Below are 27,987 nucleotides of genomic sequence, written 5' to 3' on the forward strand. Positions count from 1 at the left end.
AGAAAGAAGAGTGGGAGATGGCATTTTGGGAGTTGTCTGTGGAGCCACGGGCATGTGCTGCCTTATGACATCATCTGTTGCTTGTCTCCTGTCTCATTATTTAACTTAACTTTTCTTGTGTTTATATATAAGCTTCTCAGTTAGAGAGTAAATAATAACAACTGACATTTATATAAAGCTTGAAAGTTTGGAAAGGACTTGATATTATCTCATTTGATTCTCCCAGAAACCTTGGAAAGTGCTTTGTAAGCCGTAAAACATCAAATAAATGTGAACTTAGCATTTCCCAGTTGAGTGAAACTTTAAAATGGGAACTATCATAGCTGAGCAGGACTTTAGTTCTGAGTATTTTAATCTCCTCCGCTATTTGCCTTCTCCTTCTTATGACCCTTGCCCCATGGCTCCATTCACTGTCCCTATGATTCCCCAAACCAGGACTCCCTTTCCTGGCTAACAGTCCTCTATGTATGATGTGTCTTCCTAGTGGCAAGTTCCTTGAGAGTAAGGACTCTCGGTTTTGTATTTTCACCCCAGCACCTAACTAGCTACTTGGCACACCGTAGGCATCTATTTTTTTAATTCATTCATTTCAACACTGAGTATTGGTACCAGATAAATCCCAGATCGTAGATCATGAAATTTTTCGATGTCACAGATGGAAGGGGCTTTCGAAAACACCTCTCGTATCTAATAAGTGTTGGAGCTTGGACAGAATTCAGGTCTCGGTACATACCACCCTGTTTCTCTTTTTCCTATTGGCAGATCACTATGCCCTTTCAGCATAAGTGAACAGATAATTGCTAAGAACCAGGGAGGGAGGGAGCGGATGGAATCATCATCTGGAAAACTCAAAAGCTTGGAACTAGAACCATTGTATCTGCCTCAGCTTAAGGCTCTAGGCATTTTTTGTATTCTGACCTGGCAGAGGAAAGGGAGAAAATGGCGAAGAAAAACAAAAGTCAAAAAACACCTCTGGGTAAGGCTACTTTGGAGTAAGCAATGATTGTCCATCAGGATACATATTAGAACATCAGGAAAAATGTTTGTGTATGAGTGTGTGTGTGTGTGTGTGTGTGTGTGTGTGTGTGTGTGTGTATTTAGAACTGGAGGGAACCTTTCTCCAACTATCATCATTTTACAAATGAAGGAAATGAAATTGAGAAAACTTAAGTGATCACTAGGGTCATATAACTAGAAAGTTAGTGTCTGGAACAGAATTTGAACCCAGCTCTTCCTATCTCTAAGTCTAGAACTCTGTCTGGTGCATCATTTAGTCGGGGCATCCCTTACTTAGTCTTTTATCTCCTTGGCTTATATGCTTACTTGTGGTACTGTTGGGTCATATAGGAAAAGTCTGATTTGATTGTCATCTTTGCCAAGGTGGGAGGTGGAACTTCAGAGTTCTTTGAATTTACATTCAATGGTTTGGAGCATTTTTATATTTGTTGATAGCTTGCCTTTCTTCTTTTGAAAATTACTTCTTGTATCCCCGCTCTAAAGCATCCACTGTTTAGCTGCCAAAGTGATTTTCCTAAAAAGCACAGGTTTGACCATGTCACACCCTGACTTCCTGTTGCCTTTAGGAGCAAATAGAAAACTCCTCTTTTAGGCATTCAAAGCCTTTCATGATAACCTAGTCCCTTTCCTTCACCACCCTCCCTCCCACTTTTACAGTCTTCTTAACTCTTACTCCCTACTATATACTCTTTGATCTAGTGACACCATCTCCTTCCTGTTCTATAAACAAAACACTCCATTTCTCTGTTACAGGAATTTTTTCTGGCTTGTAGTATCCTGTATTCCATTATGAGCTCCTTAAAGCCAGGGACTATCTTTTGCCACTTTTTTTATACCCCCAGTCCTTAGCACAGTGCCTGACATTTAGTAGACACTTTTTAATATATACATAAATTATATTAAATATTATAACACACAATACATACATATACATACACATAGCATTGTTCCTGGTACAGAGTGAGTACGAAAGTGTCTTTTCATTCATTTTTTATGTTATTTTTAAAATTTTACAATAGTATTTTATTTTTCCAAATACATGTAAAGATAGTTTTCAACAACATTCACCTTTGCAAAACCTTATGTTTCACATTTTTCTCCCTCTCCTCTCCCCTACCCTCTTCCCAAGACAGTGAACGATAATCTGTTTTGGTTAAACATGAGCAATTGTTCTAAACACATTTCCATATTAGTCATTATGTGCAAGAAAAATCAGATCAAAAGGGGAAAAAATGAGAAAAGGGGGAAAAATGAGCAAACAAAAAGGGCAAAAATCTATCCTTTGATTCATTTGGTCTCCATAGTTCTCTCTCAGGTTGTGGATGGCTCTTTTCATCCCAAGTCCATGGGAATTGGTCTGAAGCACCTCAGTTTTGAAAAGAGCTAATTCCATCACAGTTGATTATCACATAATCTTGTTGTTTTTATGTGCAATGTTCTTTTGGTTCTATTCTTCACTTAGCATCAGTTCATGTGAGTCTTTCCAAGCTTTTCTGAAGTCAGCCTGCTCATCATTTCTTATAGAACAATAATATTCCATTATTTCCATATACCATAACTTATTCAGCCATTCTTCAACCGATGGGCATCCTTAGTAGACATTTAATTAATGCTTATTGCTCGATATACGTTTCAGATATAGGACGTTTTTCAGAGAAATTTGCTACAAAAGACTTTCCCCCTCCCACTTAACTGTTTCCCTTCTGATTCTGACATTATTGATCTTGTTTGTAACAAAGCTTTAAATTTTATGTAATCAGAATTATCCATTTTATCTCCTATGGTCTTCTGACCTTTATTTAGTCACCAAATTGTCCCCTGTTCATTATATCTCCTTTCCTGCTCCCCTACTTTGTTTATGATATGACTTTTCATATTGAGGTCTTATGTCCATTTAGAGCTTACTAAGGTATGAGATGTGGTGCTAGATGTTAGTCTAATTTCTCCTAGATGGATGTTCATAGTCAAATAGTGAGTTTTTAGCCCAATTATTGGTGTCCCTGCATTTACTGAATGCAGTGCTATTACATTCAATTACTTCTGGGTCTTGTAGATCTTAGTCTGTTCCACTGATCAACTTTGATTTCTTACCCAGTACCAAATAGCTTTGATGATTACTACTTTGTAGTACAATTTAAAATTTGGTACTTTTAAGCCATCTTCTTTCCCACTTATTTTGATTATTCCCTTCAGGTTCTTGACCTTTTATTCTCACAGGTGAATTTTGTTATTATTTTTTGAATCCTTGAGTAGTTTAGCATCTATCAAAAAATACCCTAACAAAACTTAGGCAATGTTTTTCATTTTAATTATATTAGCATAACTCAACCATGAGTAATCAATTCTATTCAGTTCAATACATATTTATTAAGTGCCTATTATGTGCTAGACAATTAATTGTTCTTTAATTATTTAAATCATCATGTTTTTTTTTTTTATACAAAAAGTGTTTTATAATTATATAATTCTTGTATGAGTCTTGGTAGATGGAATAATAGATATCTTATTCTCACTCTAGTTATTTTCAGTGGAATATTTTTAATTAATTAACGACTGCTGGATTTTGTTGGTAAACTATAAAAAGGATGATAATTGGGGAGTGAGTTTATTTTATATTCTGTTGCTTGACTGCAGTGGCTAATGGTTTCTATTGTTTTAATTGAATTATTAGGCTTCTCTAAGCAAGCCATCACATTTTTATCAATTATCAAAGAAGACAATTTTGCTTTCTTCATCTGTGCTCATTGCTTCAATTCCTTTTTCTCATCTTATTGTCACAACTAGCACTTTTATAACCATACCAAGTAATTGTGGTCACAATGGCCATCCTTGGTTTTTTTGTTTTGTTTTGTTTTTTGATCTTACAGGAAAGGCCTCTAGACTTTCTCCATTATGGGGAAGGATGCCTCTTGGTAAAAACTTCAGTGGTGTCCAGAATCTAGGAATTTATTTCCTGTGGTTCTCTAAAAGTTCTGTGGGTTTAATCAGGTGGTATGCCTTGTCAGTGTTTGTGTCCATCTGGTGCTCGGGAAGTCTTTGGCACAGATATTGACAATATAATCACTGGGGAAAATGGGTGACAGATGGAATGAGTGCCCTTAAATTCAACCGTGCTAAGTGCCTGATGCCTCTGAGCAAGGTCTTCAATCACCTTTCTTCCAGAGCAACTGAGAACAGTCACGGCCTCTAATATAGTGGGGAAAGTTTGAAGAGCTAGATTCTGTCTTACTGATAAGGAAGATCTTCCAAATAATTGAAGTTGTCTAATGATGGAAATGGGTTGATTTGAAAGATGGCCCATTCCAGTTCTAAACAATTCTACCAATCTCAATGTTTCCTGAATCTTTTAACCCCACAGATCTATTCGGGTCCACCCGAGGACAATGCTGCACCCCCAGTGCCTCCTCCCAGGGTGACGGCAAGAAGACACAAGCCCATCACGATTTCTAAGCGCCCATTGCGGGAAAGAACCGTTTTCTACACATCTTCAGTGGAAGAAAATGAAGGTCAGTGCCAACAATTTCTGAACAGTGAGTTCTCCTCTTTCATCTTTTTCGACTTATAAAGTAGAACCTTCCAATTCTTCTGGGCCTAGAACAACAAAAAGGTTGCCAGAGGTTTAGATTCCAACTTTTCTCTCAGAAGGCCTAGTAAGACAGTTGGATAACCAGGCTTCTGTGACAGAATTGAACCCACTTCTATTCCCTCTGATGCCCATTAAAAATTTTGAGATCCTGCCAAGGTTTTTAAAAATATTTTATATTTTATTTTATTTTAAAACATTCAATCTTATTTGATTTCTAGGTGCCCGTGCCCTCTCTCCCACTTCCTCTACCACCTTCCCTCAACTGAAAAGACAAAACCCATTATAATCATGTATAATCAAGAAAAACAAATCCCTGCCTTAGCCATGGTCCTCCTCACCCCCTTCCTACTCAGAAATATGCCTTAATGCGTACTCTCTTAGCACTCTTATCCCATAGCTTCTTTTTCTGGAGATAGTATCCCAACATATTAAAACACATGAGAAAGGTGGAGGGCTTGGGACCCTGTAAGAAGCCTACCACTGGTAGACTGTATTTCTCACCTGCTCATGCTTAATTCAGTCTACATCATTTCATTAGTGTTCTCAAGTTTATTTGAATTCCTCATAATGCAACCACATTTCATAGATTAGATTGCTCCATAGATTGCAATTTGGTCAGCCATTCTTCATCGCTGGTTATATCATTTGTTTCTAACTTTCTGCAATTATAAAGAATTCATCTTGATGTATGTGGGATTTTTCTGTGGCTCCAACCTTGTTGATCTCTAAAACCAAAGACAGAGTTGCCAAATTGAACGGTAATTTGTTCATATTTGTTCATATGGTACTTTTTTTGCTTAATTTCAAATTCTTCTCCAAAACTGTGTGGGACCAATTCAGTGTTCCACCAGGAGTGAATTAACATATCTACTTTCCCATAGTCCCTCTAATATTTGTCTATCATTTACCATCTTTGCTAATTTTATGTAAGTGAACTTAATAACTAACAGTTGTTTAAATTTGCATTAGTGATTTTGAACCCTTTTTCATGATTGTTGATAGTTTGTATTTCTTTTAAAAAATTGTTCATTTCTTTGACTCTCTATTGGGAAATGGCTCTTAGTCTTCTAGATTTGTGTCAATTCCCTGTAGATATTGGATGTCAAAATTTCATTAGAAATATTTAATGTAAATTTTTTTTTAGTTATGATTATCTTTTCTTCTTGTTTGTATATGTTGATTTTGTTCATGCAAAAAGCCTTAAGAGAACACTAGATTTTGAGTTAGAGGACCTGATTTGAATCCTGGCTCTATCTTTTACCTCTGTGTGCTTAGACAAGTCACTTACATCTCTTTGGGCCTCAGTTTTTTGACCTGTTAAGTGAGGGGGTTAGATTAAATGATTCCCATAGTCCCCGATAGTTCTCTAAATCTAATATATTAATATATAATTATATAATATAATTATACTCAAACATATCTGTTTTGTCTTTTATGATCTCTTCTGTCACATGGCCATTTAGGAATTCTGCTCTCTATAATGATAAATGATGTAATCCTCCATTTTTCTCCAATTTTTTTGCAATGTGAATTTTTATACTTAGATTGTTTATCTATTTGGCATTTTTGTGGTTCATGGTATTAAATGTTAGTCTAAACTTATTTTCTGCCAAACAGCTTTCCAGTCTTTCCAGCAGTTCTTATTAGATAAAGGATACCTCCTTTAATAGTTGGTATTCTTATTTATTGAATGCAAGGCCACTGTAAATGTTTCTTTCTAGATATTTTTTCTTTAATCTGTTCTTTACTTTTTTTTAAACCAGTATTAGATAGTTTTTTTTTTTAATTTTCCGGGGTTTTTGTTTGTTTTTGTTGTTTTTTGTTGTTTTCTGTTATTTGTTTACTCTTTTTTTAAGCGTGCTATTTTTTAAAATTTTGAGTTCCAGATTCTCTCCCTCCCTCTAGACCTTGGAGAAGGCAAGCAATGTGATACCCATTATGCATGCAAAGTCATTCAAATTTCCATATTAATCACGTTACAAAAAAAAGCAAGAAAAACAATAAATTGAAAACAGCATGCGTCAGTCTGCACTCAGAGTTCATCAGTTCTTTCTCTGGAAATGCAGATCATTTTTCATTATAACTCCTTCAAAATTGTCTTGATCAGGGTGGTTAAGTCTTTCACAATTGATAATCATACAATATTGCTGTTATTGTATAAAACATTTTCCTGGCGTTTAGTAGCAGATAGTTTAGATAACTGGTGCTTTCTAATATAACTTGAGACTCAGCAATGCTAAATCTTACTTTTTTTTCATTAATTTCCTTGATATTCTCAACATTTGGCTATTCAATATGAATTTTGTTATTGTTTTTACTTACTCCTACTTCTCCTGCATGATTTAGCTTAATAATAAATTAATGTGGCCTAGCCATGTACATTGGATACTACTCTAAATATTTAGCTCTTTCATTATTTCTGTAAATATTACTTTGGTGTTATATTTATAAGGCATTTTGTGACATATTAGATTATGTGTTTTTTATAGTAATTTTAAATAGATTTTCTCTTCTTCCTGGCTTTTTTTTAAATGATGGGCAAAAATGTTGAATATTTTTGTGAATTTATTTTGAATTGTGCTACTTTGCTGAGGCAATCAGTTGTTTTGATTGTTTTTTTTTTCATTACTCTCTGTGGTTCTCCAAGTAAACCATCTGCAGATAAAGATAATTTTGCCTCTTTGCCAATGTATATTTCCTTAATATCTTGTTCTTGTCAGATATTGTTAGTATTTCTAGTTCTATGTCAAATAATCATGAAAACATGGAATATGTTTGTTTCATTTTTGATCTTGGGAAAGCTTCCAGTATTCATCTGTTACAAATAATGCTCCCTATTGATACTCACTAAACATTTTTGATCATTTAAAGGAAGGCCCTTGCAACTTAATTTTTAAAAATACTTATTAGCTATGTGACCTTGGGCATGGCACTTGACCTCCATTTGCCTTATTTTCCTCATCTGTAAAATGAAGATAATGATAGTCCCTACCTCCCAGGATTGTTGTGAGGATTAGATGAGATAATGATTATAAAGTATTTAAACCGGTATCTGGCACAGTAAATACTATTTAAATATTAGCTAGTATTAAAATAAATGAATATTTTGTCAAACGCTTTTTTCATATGTTTATATCAGGGTTGGGGAACCTTTTTTTCCCCAATGGCCATTTGAATATTTATAATACCAATCCTGCACCAGACAAAATTATCAACTTATAGAACTCAACAAATGGGAGTTATTGTTCTTAGTTTTCAGCTCATTATCGCCTGCAGTTCTCTAGCAAATGATTTCACAAGCCTTATATAGCTGTGGGTGAGACGTTCCCACCCCTGCTCTATGTAGTTGGCTTTTATTATATTTGTTAGTCATGTGATTAATAAGAAATTAGCAGAAATATACCTTAGTCATAAAGAGATTTTGATATGTCTTTGCTAATGCTTAATTTAAGATTTTTGTATCATTTTTATGAAGATAATTTTTGATTTGACTTTTTTAGTGCTGAATTTATGATTTTTGTATCATTTTTATGAAGATAATTTTTGATTTGTCTTTTTTAGTGCTTAATTTATGATTTTTGCATCATTTTTATGAAGATAATTTTTGATATGTCTTTGCTAGTGCTTAATTTAAAATTTTTGTATCATTTTTATGAAGATAATTTTTGATTTGTCTTTGCTAATGCTTAATTTAAGATTTTTGCATCATTTTATGAAGATAATTTTTGATTTGTCTTTGCTAGTGCTTAATTTAAGATTTTTGCATCATTTTATGAAGATAATTTTTGATATGTCTTTGCTAGTGCTTAATTTAAGATTTTTGCACATTTTATGAAGATAATTTTTGATATGTCTTTGCTAATGCTTAATTTAAGATTTTTGAATCGTTTTTATGAGTGATATTAATCTATAGTGTTTTCTCTGTTTTGTCTCTTCCTGATTTAAATAACACCACCACATATTTATACCATGAAAGAAGCCTGATAGAAAGCCTTCCCAAATTTCGAGAACAATTTAGGTAGCATAGGGATTAATTTCTCTTTATATGTTTGATAGAATCCACTTGAGATGATAGAAAATGTATACACATACATACACGATAATCTGACAGCAGAAAGGACGGTAATTCTGAGGAGGACCAAGAGAAGATTCTTGTAGGAGCTGGTATATGAGCTGAACCTTGAATGAAGTTCAGGAGTCTATGAGGCAGAGGGAAAGAAGGAACGACTTAATTTGTTTGGTGTCTACTAGTTTGGTTCTGGGGTTTTGGGGGGAGGATTTTTTTCCATTACCCTAATTTTCTATTGTTTTACTTTGGTATGTATCTTGCTGTTTTGAAGTATTGAACGGGAGTTGCACTTTGGGAAGCTGGGAGTAACAGGTGTGTAGTTAGAAAGACCTGAGTTCAAATCCAGACACTTCTTAGCTGACCTCGGGCAAGTTGCTTCATCTCTCTGTCGACCTGTTTACTCATCTGTAAGTGATAATAATAACAGCCGTTGTGAGGATGATTTTCACTAATATTGGTAAAACACTTAGCACAATGTCTCGGCTTGTAGTAGATGCTCTATTCCCTCAGCCGTGACCGCTTACTTAGCCATCTTGCTGGACCCTAGGCAGTTCTTCCAGATTAGCGTGGCTTTGAGGAATCTGCAGGGCCCATCTTCCTTGGGATCCTCTGTGGCCCATCTCTGCTACTTCCTGGTGGTACATGTGAATGGCCCTCCAACTCTCCAAGACTAGAAATTACTGAAAGAGTTTCCTCACTGGGAAGAACTCCCAAGTCCAGTCCAAATAGGCTACTGAGTTGGAAGAAGAGCACAGAGGGTCCAGGGGCCTTTGCCATGACCCGACTCTGTGACTTTAAGCAGATTGTTGTCTGGGTCTCTTGTTTTCCAAGATGGCCCAAAAGTTTCTTTCTGCTTAGCCTCTTAAATTCTGAGTTTTGAGGTCCATTCCAGCCCTGACATTATGTGATTCCCTGTATGACTCACTGTCCTTTCAAGTTGTTTGTTCTTTTAATGAGGACAGATCTGCAGTAATATATCGATACTCTCGCAGACAGTTGTCCTTGTGACTAAGAGCAAACATTAATAAGATGACTGGCTGGGGTCGGGACCCACCTGCCTAAACATGTTCCTAAGACCTGGAATGATGGGGCCACATGGGCATTAGATCTGAAGTTTCAGTCTCTATTTAGTGCTCTATCTAGCACCACTGTCAGAAACAGAAACAGGCCTTTTCCAGTTGCCTGCTTTGGTTTTTAATATCATGATTTGAATATGGGAGCTAGCTTAAGGATTTTAGGAGGAAGTCTGATGTGATGGAAGGAGTGTTGGATCTGAAGGCAGATGACAAGGGTTCAGATCCTAGCACTACTATTTCTTGTCTGAGTGATCCTGGGATATTATTGGACAGTTAGAGATAATGAAAAGAGAAGATTTCCGAGAATCCTGGATAGCAGGAACCGATATAGAGTGAAGTGAGCAAAATTAGGGGAACAGAATATAAAGAAGGACAACCTTGAAAATTGTAATACCTGTGCTCAATGTGATGAGAAACCATGCTTCTCCCTCCTGAGAAAGTGGTGTTGGATGATTGTTGGCACAGAAGGGGGCAATTTGGGAGTTTGTTTGGTTTGAATATGCTTTTCTGTTTAAAAGCTTTATTTTGGTTTTTTTTGGTAGGGGTGAGAGTTTCTGGGTAACTGTTTTATTGATTATTGCTAGCAAATAAGAAAAGGGGCAATTCTGGGTAACTGTTTTATTGATTATTGCTAGCAGATAAGAAAAGGGGCAAGTGGCACTCTCAAATGAATGCCAAAGGCCCCTCATGGAACCCATTTTTGCTTATTAGCCTTTGGAAGACTGAGTGTTCTGACTGGTTAACAGGTAATAAGATAATGAATATTATAATGAGAGGTGGGCCTAGTCTAACAAGAGGCTGGGAGACTGACTTACTCCCAGAACACCCTCTACCCTGGGCAGTCTAGATCAAAGCTTCTTAAACTGAGTCATGACCCTATAACTGAAGGTGGGGGTAGGTGGGAAAAATTTGGCAACGATAAAAGGCTTCTGAGTGCAGTCAGCAAAAATTAATTGTAATGAATCGGAGGTGTTTCTGGCAGCGCTCGGCCATGTTACATCATGCAACTGCACTGCAGCCTTGGTTTGCAACATGCAACGTGCATACTTTGTGGTGCACATGCACGGAAAGTCAGAAACACTGTGGCTCCAATTGAGACGGGATTCTTGTAAAAATTTCTCTGGCAAAAGGGGTGGTGAGTGAAAAAAAATTAAGAAGCCCCGATCCAGACAAAGGATTTGCCCCCACCCGAGCGGAACACGGTAGGCCAGACTTCACCTTGCATTAAATTCTTTGTAAGGTGTTCTATTTGGGTGGGATCTCCCATCTAGGACTAAATTTGGGCACTCTCGTCAACAACTTCCTTCAGAGACTGAATGGCCTACAGGGTCCTGGTTTCCGAATCAGGAAATCAAAATGGCAAACCTTCGTCTTAATTTAATAATTGAGTATTAACATAAAGAAATAATCATCTCTCTCAAAAGGGATGGTGGTGGGGAGTGAGAGGTCAGGAATATTGTCCAAAAAAAGAGAGTCGCTAACATTTTTAACAAATGTACAGAAGTGACGGAAGTCCAGAAGGAAACCTAGACAAGCCAGATGATTTGGAAAGACATGTGCGTAATTTATTATACACTTAATATGATGTGGAGACTTTTGATTTCATATGGAATCAGGTTTTTGTGTCTATGGCAATGGCCTTTTTGGGCCAGAGGCTGCATCTTGGGGGACCGCCACGAGTGTATTACTACATTTTCCAGGACTGTTCAATTCTGTCTTGTTCCTGTCCTTATCATGTGTGCAGATAGGTGGCGCTACAGCGAATAGTGTGTCAGGCCAGGAATGGGCACTTACTAGCTGTGTGACCAAGAGAAAGGCATTTGACTCTGTTAGCCTCAGTTTTGTCATCTGTAAAATAGGCTGGAGAAAGAAATGGCAAACTCCTCTAGTATCTTTCCTAAGAAAAGCCCACATGGGATCACAAAGAGGTGTCCATGACTGAAATGACTCAGTAACAACAAACTATCTTATCATGGGTTGCCAGTGACTCTGGGGATTTCACAGCTGTGTCCAGAGCCCATAACCTTGGATGGCTTCATGTGTCATCCCATGGAGAAGTTAAACATCTCTTGTCCAAGGACCAGACTGGCCCAGTTCTGAGAGGCTTAGCACAAGATTAGCCATAGAGTCATGGGTGTTTGGGAGTTTGGGTGGCAATAAAACCGCACCCAGCTTCTAATGCCCCCCCCTCGCTCAGTTAACTTATCTCGATTTTGTTTATATTTTGGTTCTAAGTGTCTATTTGTAGGGTGACTCCCTTGATGGAAAGTAAGCTCCTCGAGGACATGGATGTTTTGTGTCTTTGTAACTATCCCCAGTGCCCAGTAAGTGCCTGATATACAATAGAAGCTTAATAAATGCTTGTTGATCAATTGATTTATGTAGCAGGGCCTAGTCCAGCCTTGCTATCGGGATGTGATATCTTAGTTTTTGTTTGGAGTCAGGAGACTGGCACTTGGATCTTGGCCTTGGAATTGACTGGTTGTGTGGAAGGAAGGAGGGAAGGAAGGAAAGAAGGAAGAAAGGAAGCAAGAGAGGGAAGGAGGGAGGGAGGGAAAGAAGGAGGGAGGAAAGGAAAGGAGGGAAGGGAAGAGAAGGAGGGAAGGAGGAAGGAAGGGAGGGAGGGAGGGATGGAGAGAGGGAGGAAAGGAGGGAGGAAGATTGGATAAGAGGAAAGAAGGGAAGGAAGGATTGATTAATTATCTATTATGTGCCCAACACTAAGCACTTTGTAAATCATGTCATCTCATTTTATCTTCATAACAACTTGGGAGACAAGTGGTACTTTATGCCCATTTTAAAGTTGAGGAAACTGAGGTAGAAGTGAAGTGGCTTGCCCAGGATCACATGACCAGCAAGTTTCTGATGCTGAATTTGAACTTGGGCCTTCCTGACTCTAGATCCAGTGTTCTCTCCACTGCACCATCAAACCCATTTCTCCTTCCTTAGCCTCATTTCCTTTGTGTGTGAGTTGGTAGCATCTCGTTCCCAGGTTGCACTTCCTTCCCAGTTACTCCCCACCACCACATCCTGAGTGGGAGGGGGGCAGGGCATCCATTTTCTAACCTCTAGAAATAGGAGCTTCTGTTATTTATCACTCAGTTGTTTTGGGATTCTCAGTATCTTTGAATTACAATCTTTTTAATAAACCGTCTTAAATTTGTTGAATTTTCCTACATTCTGTTGATGACCATGAAAAAAAAAATTAAAGCTTTAAATCCATCAAGTCCAAGTCCCCATTTTACAGAGAGGAGAACTGAGACCCAAGTTGAGGCAGTGACTCCTCCTGGATCGTGTGCTCTGTGAGTGGCAGAACTGGGATTCAAATTCAGCTTCAGTGATTCTAAGTTTAGTGAAAAGCACATTATTCACAGGCCTCTTTGAGCATGTGTGTATCTCAGGACGGTCCCCTCTCGGGAGAGAACCATTGAATTTTGTTACTGGCATTGATTTGAGGGATTACAGCTGCATCTTTCCAGAGGAACGCCAAGGGTAGTAACACTATCCATTGCCTACGGACCTGACAGTGATTTCCACTTTCCTTTTTGTCCTCCTCCTCTTCTAGATGAAATCCTTAACGGCCCCCTTGCTGACAGCCCAGAAAGTCCCAAACCGCTGCCTCACCACAAGTTGCCTGTGCAGAGGAGTGGGGAAGCTGAGACTGGGAGAAAATCCCCGATCAGGCCCAGTTCCGACGGCAGGTTGGAGCCGTGCCCGGAGGTGGACGTGGGCAAGCTGGTGTCCAGACTGCAAGATGGAGGACCCAAGCCCCCTCCCAAAGTGGCCAATGGTCTCATGATGGGCCCTGGGCCTGCTAGGGCCCCCTCTCTTCATGTGAAGAGACCGGCTCCCAGGCCTCTGGTTCACAGCAAGGAGGGTAAGTATGTATTTTGGGGTGAGAGTGGGGATAGGGAATGTTCCATGATCCAGAATGGAGGCAAACCTGTGCCTTATGAATGGGCCTCCGGGATTGCACCGAATTCAATGAAATTTGAAGTTAACTGGACATGAAACTTGGGAGGAAATTGAGAAAGGTTGGCTCTGAAACCCTCTACTTTCCAACTTAACCAAAAGAAGGGAAAAACTGAGCCGTGTTGAGCAGGACTTGGGGTTTCTGAGAACACTGTAAAATGAAGACGTTGCTGTCTCTATGAAAATGGGAGGTGGGCTCCAGCTTTTAGAGAGGTGTGTCAAAAGGGCCGATCCATGGCCCCCGCCAGCCCGGCTTGGGTACCCCCATAGCATAACCTTAAGAAATGGTATCTGTGCTCAAAGCCTGGGCAGCTAGGTAGCGCTGGACTTCGAGTCAGGGAGACTCATCTTTCTGGGTTCAAATCTGGCCTCAGGTACTCACTAGCTGTGTGACTCTAGGCAGGTCACTAAACTCTGCCTCAGTTTCCTCATCTGTATAATGAACTGAAGAAGGAAATGGCAAACCACTCTAGTATCTTTGCGTAGATAATCCCAAATGGGGTCACAAAGAGTCAGACATGACTGAAGGGACTGAACGACAAAACTTCACTTCTGCAACTGTCTGGCTATTGAAGGCCCAGGGAAAGACATATGTCTGTCATCCAGTAGCCAGTAGATCATTAATAGGACGAGTTATTTTGGCCCCCAAGTCGCTCATTTGACGATTGCCTGGGTGTACAAAGGAAGCCCGTACCATGGAAACCGTAGCCCTTTGAAAATATCGGAGTATATATCTAGAAGCAGGGATACGTACTTTGCCCCTGGTCTCAACAAACCGCACGGGCCTTGCCGACCAGATTTTGTGCAACTGCATCTTTCTCTCCTGCTAAGATGGGAGGGACCAAGCATCTCCCCAAGCCTATTGTGTGGTAGCCTTTCTGAGACGCCACTGGGGAGCTTAGGGACCTCTGTTTCTACTCTGAAATAGAGTGGGTTTTGCCTGGAGCAAGGCCCTAGGACCAGTTTGATACTGGAGTCCAGTTTCCCCCAGTGACTTTGTCCATCCTGTTGATCACCCTCATTGCCAGGCTCAGGTGTGCTGGGTTCTTCTTTGCTTTTCTTCCGCTGCCTCAGACGGCTGTGGGTGCCACCACACAAACTGTGAAAGGAGGGGAGAAGTGGATAGCGGTGCCGTGCTGTCCCCACTCTTCACCCCATCCCCAAGGCCTAGTCTCAGCCCGACAGACTCGAGCGTTTCGCCTCAGCACAGTCTGGTTCTGCCATTAGTAAGAGGCCTAAAATTACCACATGTTTGACAATAGTCAAGGCTCTTCAGGCTCTATCAGTGGCGAGGGAAGAGTAGAGTGAAAGAAAGAACTAAGTGGTAATTTTGCCGCACTCAGGAAAAGCTCGGTCTCGATGCTTTCCCTTCAACCCATCTCCACATGGCTATAGCTCTGGGGGGAAACAGGGGGACGGATGAAAGGGCCTCCTCAACATTTGGGAGGGGTTCCCATGAAGAAGCTGCCGTCTCATAACTTTGAAGCCAGTGAGACCGGGCAGTCGTCCTGGGCTCGGCCAGGAACAAAGTGGGGATCCCCTCGCCCGGCCCACTTCTCCCTTCTTTTGTGAAAGCCCCTGTCCTTTCCACCAGCATGATTTGGAGGGGATTTGGGAGATGGTATTCAGTCGTCTTGGATGATTTAGGATCATAATATTTAGTGCTGGAGGGAACCTTAGACATTTCATTTGTCTGACCTGGAAATTGAGGCCCACGGAGAAGAAATGACTTTTGCAAGGTCACACAGCTAGAAAGGAGGAAACCTAGTATTCAGACACAGGTTCTCTAACGCCAAGTCCACTGCTCTCCTGCTTTCTACCAAAAAGTCTCCAGGATCTGATTCCTTCCTCTAAAGTTCTGGTATCTGAGAGTCACACCTTTAATCCCCCCTGCTTCCAGTCCGTGTTTCTAACCTCGCCTCATTTTCCTTGCCAGATTTATACACGCCTTTTTCAGGATGCCAGGGTTGTAGGTTTTTGAGCTGTGGGGGAACTTCAAAAGCCATCTAGTGCAACCCCCTCATTTACAAAGGAAGAAACTGAGATCCAGGGAGGAGAAGGGACTTACCTAAGATGACATAATAGGATCAGAGAGAACTAGAGCTAAAAAAGGCCATTGAGTCTACTCCCCCATTTTATAGAGGGGGAAACTGAGATCTAAAGAAATGCCATCAGTGAAGTGCCTAGAAGCAAGAGACCTGGGTTCTAGTTCAGGCTCTCTCTAATCAGAGGTGCAGTGGGGACTAGGAACCCAAGGCTTTTTTCTGATCGTGATGCTTCCTTCCCCATTCACGACTTCTCCTGAGACAAGGCTCTTTACTCTCAGAGCTTCTCCCAGTTTTCAAGAGCTTTCCCCTGACAATGGAGCCCCCCGCCCCTGTTTCGTGAGACCACGCCTTCAGACGTATGGTCTTAGCAATTAATCGTCCCCGTGGAACGATTCAGTGGTCTGCTCTGAGAAAGCATGAAAACCAGCCGTGGCGGATTGGTAAAACAGAATGAGTGGAAATGAGGAAATGTGGCTAATGTACAGTCAGGACAGGCCATCATTCAAAGAGCTCATCTTCTCCTGAACACTTGGAGCTTAGCCGCATTCGTCGCCCAGGTGGAGGGAGCTCAGAGCTGCCTCGGTGAGTTAGCCAGGGCCATCAGCCTTTTCCCTGGTCTTCCCAGTAGGCCTTTGGACTGCTGCCCTGCTCTCTGCCCTCCTTCCCTCTCCGCCCAAACAAGGAGGGCCATTAAACCAGCGAGACTCTTGGACTCCCTCCGTCCCACTAAGGAAGCAGAAAGTACCAAACTGAGGGGCTCTCAAAGAGCCTGGCTCCCAGCAACCTCTAGGAGCCCTGGCAGGGCCTCAGGCCTGCCTTTCTCTCTGTTCACATGTACCGGATGGCTGCTTTCCTGCCTTTGGAGCTTCCACAGGGCACCGTCTGTCCCAAGTCCCTGGCTTATGAGTTGCACACACATCCCTCGGTGTCCGAGTGACTAATGACAGATGCTGAGACGCTGGGGGCTGAGGAGGCTGGAGAGCCCTGTGACACTAAGTCACCGCCGGTGGGACTACATCACTTCCCTGCTTGACAAATTTAGGAGCTCGGGGACCCGTTTCCTCTGTGACAAAACACAGAGTGCTCTGTTTGGCATTTAAAGTCCTCCCCAGCCTGCCAGCAGTGACATCTCGTTGGAGGTGGATTGTTAAGGCTGGTCTGAGGGGGAGGGGCCAGACTGGGACAAGAATGACATCCTAAGTGTTGGAACTGTGAGCAAATGCCTAGGTGAGAAAGGAGGCCAGGGCCTAAGGAAAGGGCAAATTGACCTGAAGCATGGAATTCCTTCTTTCCTTCCTTCCTTCCTTCCTTTCTTCCTTTCCTTCTTTCCTTCCTTCCTTTCTTCCTTTCCTTCCTTCCTTCTTTCCTTCCTTTCCTTTCTTCCTTTCCTTCCTTTCCTTCCTTCCTTCCTTCCTTCCTTCCTTCCTTCCTTCCTTCCTTCCTTCCTTCCTTTCCTTCTTTCCTTTCTTCCTTTCCTTCTTTCCTTCCTTCCTTTCTTCCTTTCCTTCTTTTTCTTCTTCCTTTCCTTCCTTCCTTCCTTCCTTCCTTCCTTCCTTCCTTCCTTCCTTCCTTCCTTCCTTCCTTCCTTCCTTCCTTCCTTCTTTCCTTCTTTCCTTCCTTCCTTTTTCCTTCCTTCCTTCCTTCCTTCCTTCCTTCCTTCCTTCCTTCCTTCCTTTCTTCCTTTCTTTCTTCCTTTCTTCCTTCCTTCCTTCCTTCCTTCCTTCCTTCCTTCCTTCCTTCCTTCCTTCCTTCCTTCCTTCCTTTCCTTCTTTCCTTCCTTCCTTTCTTCCTTTCCTTCTTTCCTTCCTTCCTTCCTTCCTTTCCTTCTTTTTCTTCCTTCCTTTCCTTCCTTCCTTCCTTCCTTCTTTCCTTCCTTCCTTTCTTCCTTTCCTTCTTTCCTTCCTTCCATTCCTTCTTTTCCTTCCTTTCCTTCTTTTCTTCCTTCCTTCTTTTCCTTCCTTCCTTCCCTTCTTTCCTTCCTTCCTTCCTTCCTTCCTTCCTTCCTTCCTTCCTTCCTTCTCTTCCTTCCTTCCTTTCTTCCTTTCCTTCTTTTTCTTCCTTTCCTTCCTTCCTTCCTTCCTTCCTTCCTTCCTTCCTTCCTTCCTTCCTTCCTTCCTTTCCTTCCTTTCCTTCTTTTCCTTCCTTTCCTTCTTTTCCTTCCTTCCTTTCCTTCTTTTCCTTCCTTCCTTTCCTTCTTCTTCCTTCCTTCCTTCCTTCCTTCCTTCCTTCCTTCCTTCCTTCCTTCCTTCCTTCCTTCCTTCCTTCCTTCCTTCCTTCCTTCCTTCCTTCCTTCCTTCCTTCCTTCCTTCCTTCCTTCCTTCCTCCTTCCTTCCTTCCTTCCTTTCACAAGTTCTATATTCTACCTAATTTAAGCTGCCAAACCACCAAGGTGCCATCAAGATAGACTGGGTGTTTCCTCAGTTAAAGAAGTCAGAACATTGCAAATCATGCCTCTCAAGAATGAGTTTTGTTAAAAATGACTTAGAGATCATTGAATCCAACACTTCCATTTCTCAGAGGGAAAACTGAGGCCCAGAGATGAAAGGCCCATCATCACCCAGTCAAATAAAAGAACTGGAATTGAAACCCAAACTCTTGGACTACACATTCACTATTCTTACTTCAGTAAGAGAGTCGAGAAAGTGACCTGGATTCTCAGCAAAACCCTAGAATAGGTTATGAAAGAGATTATTTATTTACTTTCTTCCCATCTTCCTTCCTCCCTCCTTCCCTTCCTCTCTCCTTCTCTCCCTCTCTCCCTTTTGTTCCTCTCTTCACTTTCTTTCCTTCCTCCTCTTCCCTCCTCTCTTCCTTCACCCCTTCTTTCCCTTGCTCTTTTTTCTCCTTCTTCAGAGCTTCTACAGCAACACACTAAGGACACTCAGCAGATGTAGTTTGCCCCACTGGAGTAAAATATTTGGCTGAGTCTTTCTTGTTCTCCTTGTGAACAAGCTGAGAAGAGAGCAGGATGATGGTGCTGTGGGCTAGATTTGGAATTAATTGAAATCTCAGACTTCTTATTGGCTCAGTGTCAAGAAAAAAGGAGGTTTCTGGGACCAGTCCTGGGCCTGATGCTACATAATGGTTTTCTCAATGTCTTGACTAAAGAAAGAGAGAGCTGCTCCTCCACTTGTAGATTACATTAGGTGATAGGGTCAAGATCAAAAACCATCTATCTTGGGGCAGCTAGATGGTGCTGCAGTGGATAGAGTCACTAGGACCTGAGTTCAAATCTGGCCTCAGACACTTAACACTTCCTAGCTTTGTGACCCCAATTGCCTCTAAAAAAGGAAATTACATTAAATTTAAGAATTTTTGCATGAGCAAAATCAATGCAAATATATATATATATTCACTTCTGGCTCTAACTTGAAGGGGATGAGAGTGGAGGCAAGATGGCTCTGGAGATGGTTGCAATATCTGAGGTGGAAGTGAGAATGAGGGGAGCAGATATAAGAGATATTACAAAGAATGGGGGTAGGGATAGGGGAGCCTGTGCCAGGGGTGGAGCTCCCCAGTGAGCTACATTTATTTTAACCAACCATCTTCAGCAGCAATCTTGCCGTCTTTGACCCCCTGATAAGTTGTGTTTCCCGACGTCCAGGTGACTACGACAGCTTCAATAAAGCACGCTCCCCGGGAGACAAACCGGCAATAACTCGGCCTCCAGTGCGTCCTCCGGATCCTCCGTGCCGGGCTGTTGTGCCCCAGAAGCCAGATCCTAAGCCAGAGCCTGTGGGCGGAGGAGCCCAGGAAACCATGGCTTCCGTGTATGTAGCCAAAGTACTCTTTTTCCCGGGGAAAGCAAAGGCAGTGGTACATTTGTGATAGGCTGGGCAAAACTCCTGACTGAGGTTTGTCCCCCAGGCCGTACTCTGCCAGGGCCTCTGGGGTGGGGGAAGGGAACAGGCCCGTCTTTCTCAGTTGCTCCTTACCCCCTTTTAGGAAGATGAGGTTAGCCAGCTGGTTTCATGCTCTCTTGATTCTGAAATGTTTTGATTCTTGTTATTATTACCACTGGATTTTCAAGTAATTTAATTCCACCAAATGGAATAAAGTTCTCCAGAGAGACTCTTGGTGGAGGACCAGAAGTGGAGCCTGGCAGGCCTTCCAGAGCCAGACCAGGAGCCAAGGAGTCAGAGCGGCAGTTGTCGGGAGAGGACCGAGACCTAGCAACAGTTCTTCCTGAGCTCCCCGGCCTGGCCCGGGCTGCCGCAGCTGCTGACCCTGCCTTTCCAGCCGGAACCAGGGCCATTCACGGGACAGTTCCTTCCTCTCTCCTAACCCATTGTTTGGAGGGTCCGTGAAATGGAAGAAGGAAGAAACCCCTCCTCCCTCTGGCTAATTAGTGAAATGTTTTTACAAGATGACAAAGGATTCTCGTTGGCGCCAAAATCAAGGATTCTTTCCATATTTTCCTCCAGTAAAAGCTTAAATATAGTCAGCAGTGATTACACAGACTCTCCGAGCAAATAACGGCTGGAGAGGGTGGGGCTCGGGGAGGGCAGGGCCCAAAGAATTGTCCAGTTCTAGAATTCCCCAGCTGTCCTGTGTCCCGACAGGAGCCAATCGCTGGGGTTCTTTAAAGACTTAGGATTTTCCCAAGAGTCCTGGCAGGGTTTTCTCAAAAAAAAAAAAAAATGGAGCCACTCCTCCCTTGGTCAATCAGCTGTCCAGCTCAAGGGTGCTTAAGCACCTATTATCTGTGAGAGCTCTGGGCCAAGGGCTCACTAACCATTGGTTGAGGCAGGAGCCCAGACCCAGTAGGGTGAAGTGGGACATAGCCCGGATTTAAAGCCAGAGGACTTTGCCTAGCTGTGCTTTCCGACTCTATGAGATGAGGGATAGGATACATGGCCTCTTCTCGTGGTCCTATCTAGTAAAGCGGGTGATGGGAAGCGAGGGGGCTGGTCCTCCGAGTTGAACCAGTTTTGGAGTAGATGGGAATGCTTAATAAATGTCTATTATTGGCTGACTGGGGGCCCCTCCCTAAAAGGCTGGGCTTGGCCTATGGGAACTTGAGGCCCATTGATCAGTTCGTGACCCATGCAGCTGTGGATATGATGGCACTTGAGAAATGGAAAGTGGCAACTTGACAGGACTTGGTCTGCTTCCCTCTGCAGGGTGGCTTGCCGGACCCGATTCTTTGAAACGGCTTCTCGGAAGACAGGAAGGTAAGAGACTTCCCCTGGCAAGACTTTGTCCTTCCTGCCTGTGCCTCTACTAGTAATGAGGCTTCATGGAGAGGGCACCACATTTGGAGTCTGGAAGACCTGCTTCAAATGCTGGCTGTGTGACTTTAGACGAGTCACTTCCCCTCCCTGTGCCTCAGGTTTCCCCTCTGTAAAATGAAGGGGTCGGACTTGATGGCCTCTGAGGTTCCTTCCAGCTCTAGAGTTAGAGCTTGTGTGTGACCCTGGGTGAGTCACATCTGCCCGGATCTGTTTCCTCATCTGGAAAATAAAGAGTTTGGATGTGGTGGCCTGTGAGGGACCTTCCCACTTCAGTATGTATTGACTCCCAGAGGTACCTTCCAAAGAGCCCTGCAGGGGTGAGAAAGCTCTCTGCCGACTTTCCACAAGACACAGCCTTCACTTCTTCCATCCACTCTCCTCGCCGTCCTTGAGGAGTTGTGGACTAACCATGGGAGGACTCCTGTCTCCTAGGGCATGCAGCCTTGGAGGCTGATCGACTTTCTGCCAGCCTGGCCGAGAATGGATGTGGGTAGAAAAGTCTAGCACCGTCCTCGGTGCAAAGGACTCGTTGGAGGGCCGGGCTGGGCCTGTACTCGATCCCCTGGCGGCTCTCTTCTGGGGTTCAGTCTTGGCTGCCCTGGCCTCCCCAGACTGGGCAGGCCTTTCCCGGTCAGCCCCCAGACTTCTCCCAAGAAGAGGAGAGCAGGCAACGTTAATCACTTCCTCCAACACGAGGGAGGAGCACCTGATTACTCCCTCTGTCCACTAGGCTTTTGCTCATTTCTATCCTAACAGACTCTCACAGGCCTTAGGGGCAGGCTGTGGTCTCTCCCTAAAGGCTTCCCTGGCACCCGAATCCAAGAGATCTCAGAAGACCCCTCCCCCAACTTAGACCCAAACCACCATCCCCTCTCCAAGTCTCTCCCCGATGGCCACCTTTCCACAACATCCCCTATCCTCGACCTTCTAATTTTCACTTCTATCAGGAAATGATTGTGCCTCAAGTCTCCGGGACTGTTCTCTTTGGGCTGCTTCTTGTTAGGTCCCAACCCAACTCCTCAAGGTCACTTAAAATAACTGAATCCCACTGTCCCCGATGTCCCTTTTCATATTCCTCAGTATGACTCTGGAGAATGAGAAGAGTTCGGAGGCATCTTCTATTCCAAGATCAAAGTCTTGCTCACCCTTCCCAGACAGCTTTCCTAACCCAGGGCCCCACCTGGCAGGCCTGGATGAAAATCCCTGAGGAGGAATTGTTTTTCCCCTTCTCCGGGGGCCGGGAGAGCAGCCTCAACAGACCCTCCCTTCTCCTTCTTCCCATACCCACTGCAGACAATCTGGGATCTTACTCACTGACATTCTGCTTCTCCTTTCCACACAGTCCCTCATCTCAACAAGGAAGACTCGCTGGAGATGAGAGTTGAGGCCCAAGGTAAGTGCAAGGTCCACATCTCTTGCTCAGGTTGGTCTTACTAGCTCAGTCGTGTGGGCTATCATCCACTATGGGTCCAAAGGAAGAAGCACCCCAAGTTCTTTCCTCTTGTAGTCGGTCTTAGATCTAGGAAATCTCTTCCTGATCTTCTTTTTCTCCGGGATTGGTACTTGAGGGATCTGTGTGACTATCGAGGCCTCCAAGCAGAGGCCAGATAACCACTTGCAGGCTATGTCGTAGTAGCATTCCTTTTACGGAAGTCTGGATTGGACTCAGTGGCTCCCGAAGGCCTTTCTAATTCCTAAATGCCGTGATTCGGTGACTCACCGACGCAGAGCCAGACGGGATTCTGTGGCTGACCACGGCCCTTGTTGGCCACCCGGAAGGCCGATCCTCCTTGATCGTTTTCCGAACCGACTGGTGTCAGCCTGACGTTGATGTCTTGTTAGTTTGGCAAGAATCACCAGGGCTTGGGATTGCTTGCCCCGTAGCATTCTTGCTGGGTTTCGAACGGGAGGTACTTGAAGATTGGACGGTCATGAATTTTGAGGTGGTGAGGGATCTTAGTACTCAGTGGAGGTACCTGCAAATTAGGGTCAGAAATTTGCTCCAAACACCCCGTAGCAATGAGTTGGAAGTGCCGGTCCTAGCACGGGAACTGATAGGAGGAGTTCACTCTCAGAGCCCTCAGAGTGATGGCGCACCCTGAATTCTCTCCTGGGCATCAGTAGTCACAGAGTACACTTCCTCCGGGAGTGTTCACCTCCATTCCTCTAAAATTATCTTCAAGCGGTCCCGCTTGGGTGTCTCTGCATTTCTCCCAAAGAGCCCCCTTGACATTTCTTTTAGATATGTACAGAGCGCCGTGTGACGGGGAAATAAGTATCCTCGGACTAGGAATCCTGTCTATGTGACTGTTGAATTACTCGTGTGATCTCGGACAGGTCCCTTTCCCTGGACCTCGGTTTCTTCCTCTGCAAAGTGAGAGGATTGAATTAGCTGCTCTCCGAGGAGCCTTCCAGTTCAAGAATTAGGCCGTTAGGATGTGATGTTGACTTGAGTCCCCTCCCTAGACCTATAAAATGATGGAGTCAGACTAGAGCTGGTCTTTATGAATCTATACTTTTACTCAACATAACATGGGAAAGATCCAGAGATTTAAAATGGTTTCTTCAAGAGTTCAAAGTTCACAGATAGAGACCATTGCGGGTAGCTGGGACAAATGAGCCAAACCCGAAGGGTTCCACCTGGAATCTGATGTTTTGTTCTCTCCTTCCCTCCCTTTTGGCTAATAACTTACAGACAGATCATTAGTTTTCTGGCCCTCCCCAGCCCCATGAGCAGAGGGAAATTGAGGCCCGTGAAAGGGGCAGTCATGACGTGGTGAGAATGATGACTTTGCGGGCCGGAGGATGTTGGCGGAGGCTAACTTGTCACTCACAGGGCTCGGCGTGTGCCTGAGTGCCACCAACACATGCGCTGATCACGGCTTCTCTCTCTTTCTTCCAGTTTTTAGGAATCCTGGCCGGTCCCAGATGACTCCATGCTTCTGAAAGGGCCTCCTCTAAACTCTTTTGTGTGCTCAGGACCCCTGGGCTGAAAGGCAGCTCCCTGCTGGAACCTGGCTCGGGAGAGTCCAGGAAACTGTAGAATTAGTGGGACTCTGGACATGTTTTATTTTCCTTTTGCATCTTTTCCTTCCGGTCTCAGAAAAGCTATCTCGAGGCCGGTGGAAAGAGAGCCTGTTGACTTCCCGTACAGGCTGTGGACATTCGGGCTCATATCCCCTGGGGTAGGGAAGAGAGCCCCCTTCCTCCGGTCAGACTCCAAGCCATCGGAGGCAAAGTCAGGGTGCCCGGGACTGGCTTGTGGCTAGCCCCCGAGCCCCTCGGTATCCTGCCTTTGAGGGCTGCCGAGTTCTGCTGGAGTTGGAACCGACACCCCAACTCTCGGGCCTTTGTCACCCCAATCCATTCCTTTGCCCAGACAATGCTTGCGGAGAACCCCGGCTTGACCAGGGCAGTTGCATGCGTCTGGCTGTTTGCCATGCAGAGGAAACCCTCCATTGGGTGGTTTCCCTATTTTCTAGCTGGCAGCTGTGGGTCATCCAGAGCACGGCTGGTGTTAGGAGCACTCCCTCAGCCCCGTCTCTCTCTTTCACTCCCTCCCTCCCCCCCTCTTTCTCTCTGTCTGTCTCTCTCTCCTTCTGGGTTTTCTGCCAGCTCTCTTGCATGAATATTTTGGAAACAATCGCAAACAAAAACAACACAAAATGCGCCAAGCAAACATTCTGCTTTTGAAGTCTAGCCTTCTTTGAGTAACTTTCATTCCGTTTTCCTCTCGCCGGCTTCTTCCCAGAACAAATGAGAGAAATGGAATTAGGAAGCATTCCGAAAAGAATCCCTTCTGCCTGGACCTCTTGTGGAGGGGCTGGGGTTTTGAGATGGCTGGGAGGCTAAGGGAGTGGCGGGGGTAGGTCACACAGTCGCAGCGACCCATTTCCAACATCTGGCCCAGGCTGCTGCCTCGGGCTCCCCGCTTCTATCCCCAGCAATTGCTCCGTGTAACCTGGTCCCCTTCGGTGGCATGGTGAAGCCTAAGGACCTCTCTGCAGAGTCACGGATTTCCACGTAGAGGCCGACAAAGGAAGCTGGTCCTTTTGAATTTGGTTAGCGACATTTTCCCCGACAGGCCCGTAAGTTTCACCACTTCCAGGTTAAGAGGCCAAACCCTTCATAAACATCTCCCAGAGACAAAAGAAACCCTCCTGCAGTGGGAAGAAGCTTTTCTGTCATCTAGCAGGGGGCCGGAGTCTACAGGCTTAGTCAGGCCTTAAACCGTAGCCAGGTTTCAAACTTCAAACACTAGCTTTGCCCTGAGCCCAGGGGTCCCATAGATCGGCTACTCCATGAAACCCTTCCCACTGAACACCTAATTCCGACTTGGTAGCCTTCTTACTAACCCTTAACCTGTTCCCTGGCCTAATCTTGTTCACACCTAGCTTAGAATGTTCCTATGTGACTCACCCCCCCCCTTTTTTTTTTTAAGTCCAGCATATCCTGCCCTGTGTGTGCATGGCTTCTGGGCATTTTAGCTGTTTGTGAAATCCCTCCTCAGAGGACCTTTCCTAGGACCTTTCCTAGGCCCCGCGATCTGCAAGCGAAGGCAAATTAGCACAGTGGGTTCGAGTTCTGGGGAGTAAACATCTCCATGTCCTGCCTTCCCCTCCTTCCCATCACCTCCTCAGCCTCAAGACAGGAGAAAACGCCCGAGTAGAACTACACGCTCGGGAGACTCTGTCCGGTACTTTGGCCTATCTTGTTAGGGTTTCGGGCGGACCCTGCCGACGTCGTCAAGGCTGGGACTGACCTTTTTGCCTTTCATCTAGGCAGCAGAGAGGGGTGATAGTGCTTAGGAGGAAGGGGGGAGGGCAGCATATTGCAGGTGGGTGTGTGGTCCCTCTGTGTCCCTCGGTGCTACAGGGCTGCTAACCCAGTGCTACTGGGGCCTTTTTGTTGTCAGAACCAAGAAAACCTGCTCACCTTGGGTTATCGGGGAGTTGAATGTGGACGTAGTCCAAACGTTCAAAGGCTTGGGAGGGAGGGTAGGTGCTGAGTGGATAGAGCACTGGGCCTGGAATCAGGAAGCTCTGAATTCAGGCTCTGCCTCAGATACTTAGTAGCTGGGTGGCCTTGAACAAGTCACTTCATCTCTGCTTTGGAAGCCTCAGTTTCCTCAGCTGTAAAATGAGAGCTTTGGGCCACATCCAGATTGATTGAGCCACTCCATTATTCATTAGGCAATAGCCTAGTTGAAGCTGCTGAGAAATCCCTCAAATGAGATCCAGTTAGAAGATTAGAGTCTAGCCTACATCAGGGAGGTGAGTTGCAGGGAAGTGTGGAGGCCAACTGGTCTAGCTCAAGTGTGACTGGGATTCCTCAGAGGGAGAACAGAGAATTTGCCCATCAGTTCTCTCTCTGCTTCTACCCGTGTCACTTCGGATGAGTCACTTCTCTCTCTGGGCTTCGGTTTGTTCCTCTATAAGATGGGTAGGACTAAGTGCCTCAGGGAGCCCTGCCGGCTCCAGTTCTGGAATCCTATGATCCCTCGATTCTCTGGCTTCCCTTGAACCTTTCTCCTGAGGGATTTACTAAACCCATGGCCAGCCTGTTCCACTTCTGGACAGCTCTCCGAGGAGAAACCGCAAGACATGGTGGCTAAGGAGCTTATCTCAGAATCGGAACGAATTGGGTTCAGATTCCACCCTAGCTGGATGACCCTGGCTAGATCATTTCATTTCTTGTTGCCGCAGGCAACGCAACTCTGTAAGACTCCATTGCAGAGAAAGTGCCATATGCATTGGTAAAAAGGATTAACTCTTATAGGAATTCTCTGTCCTTCCAAATAGAGGTCCCCTCCCAATCCCTAGTGCTCATTGGGCGGAAAATTTTCCAAGGCATTGAGTTACAATCTGCCACCTCTGCTCCTACTTCTGTTTGGGACTGTCCTTCAGGTACTTGGAAGACACACAGATGGTCCAGCTCAATCTTCTCTTCTCCAGATTGAACAGTCCCTGTTCCTTCACTAACCTCCCAATAGAACCATCACAGGGGTCTGTGCCTATGGAGGATGGGGGGCAATCCATGAAGTCTGATAGCCACCACTGAGATTCCTTAGAGTGAATGTGGTGCAGTACCGGACTAGCAGTCCTTGAAGTCCTTTGGGCAAGTCACTTCCCCTGTTTTCAATTCAGTTTTCACCACGATAAAGTGAGATGTTGGACTGGATAGCCTCTAAGGGGGCCTTCCAGTTCTGGTCCATTCTTGATGCTGGAATAACAATGACCTCCCCATCACTGTAGCATCTGCAGGATTCCCACTGGGGAATGGCCTTTATCTACTAGTAAGGCATTAAGCCAGACTTCCTCTCACCCAGAGGACTTCAGAGAAGGAGCAAGGTGAAGTTCTAAGGAAAAGGAAGGGGGATGCATGGGCCCAGGCAAAGAGTTCAAACAGAAGAGGAGACCGTGGGGGTCTTTGGGGGTCTTACACAATCAACCAGGGGTCTTAGGTCAGCCAACCTGAGGCTACCTCTAACTGACAATTATCCAACCGAATCGGCATCTCCCCGCGGCAGGCCACAGCCCAAAGGCCAACCTCTTTGTGACGGCCACAACTCCCTCTCGCTTCACCATCCCCGCTCCTGCCCCGACACGGTGACAAAGGGCCGAGGGTGCAGACTTTTCCCAGCCCAGTTACCTGATGTGGGGCTATAGACTCTTCCAAAACTGGACTCCTCATCACCCCACCCCATCCCCTGTTGCCTTCACTTCAACCAGATAGAACTCTTGCTTAAAGACTGTCCTCGCTCCCTTTTGGAAATGAAGCATTGACTTTTTGACAAGCAGGTAGAATGTAAGCTCCCTGAGGGCAGGAGGTCGTCTCATGTTTGTCTTTTTGTGTCCATAGCGCCTAGCACTGTGGCTGTCACATAGTAGGTGCTTAATAAATGTTTGTTGAATAGAATAAAAGAAAAACGTGCATCTTCTCAGTATCTCCCCCTTCACACAAAGAAAGAGGTTTGGGGCTCTCG

At 44.3% G+C, this 27,987-nt stretch overlaps 1 protein-coding gene across 3 annotated transcripts in view; it reads left to right on the plus strand.

Moving 5' to 3' along the window:
- Nucleotides 1-27,987, plus strand: part of OPHN1 (oligophrenin 1) — a 326,710-nt gene that overhangs the window by 240,418 nt on the left and 58,305 nt on the right. For 2 of the 3 annotated variants that reach the window (XM_051969073.1, XM_051969074.1), the window contains exons 19-23: nt 4,376-4,523; nt 13,314-13,625; nt 19,373-19,538; nt 20,892-20,942; nt 22,345-22,395. In XM_051969073.1, the coding sequence (XP_051825033.1) occupies nt 4,376-4,523; nt 13,314-13,625; nt 19,373-19,538; nt 20,892-20,942; nt 22,345-22,387 (720 nt within the window). In that variant the 3' untranslated portion in view covers nt 22,388-22,395. Of the gene's footprint in view, nt 1-4,375; nt 4,524-13,313; nt 13,626-19,372; nt 19,539-20,891; nt 20,943-22,344; nt 22,396-23,904; nt 27,932-27,987 lie in introns of those variants that run through there. The other variant, XM_051969072.1, reaches the window with a different exon arrangement.

Source organism: Antechinus flavipes, chromosome X, assembly GCF_016432865.1.
Source record: "Antechinus flavipes isolate AdamAnt ecotype Samford, QLD, Australia chromosome X, AdamAnt_v2, whole genome shotgun sequence".
In the NCBI taxonomy this organism is placed as follows: domain Eukaryota; kingdom Metazoa; phylum Chordata; class Mammalia; order Dasyuromorphia; family Dasyuridae; genus Antechinus; species Antechinus flavipes.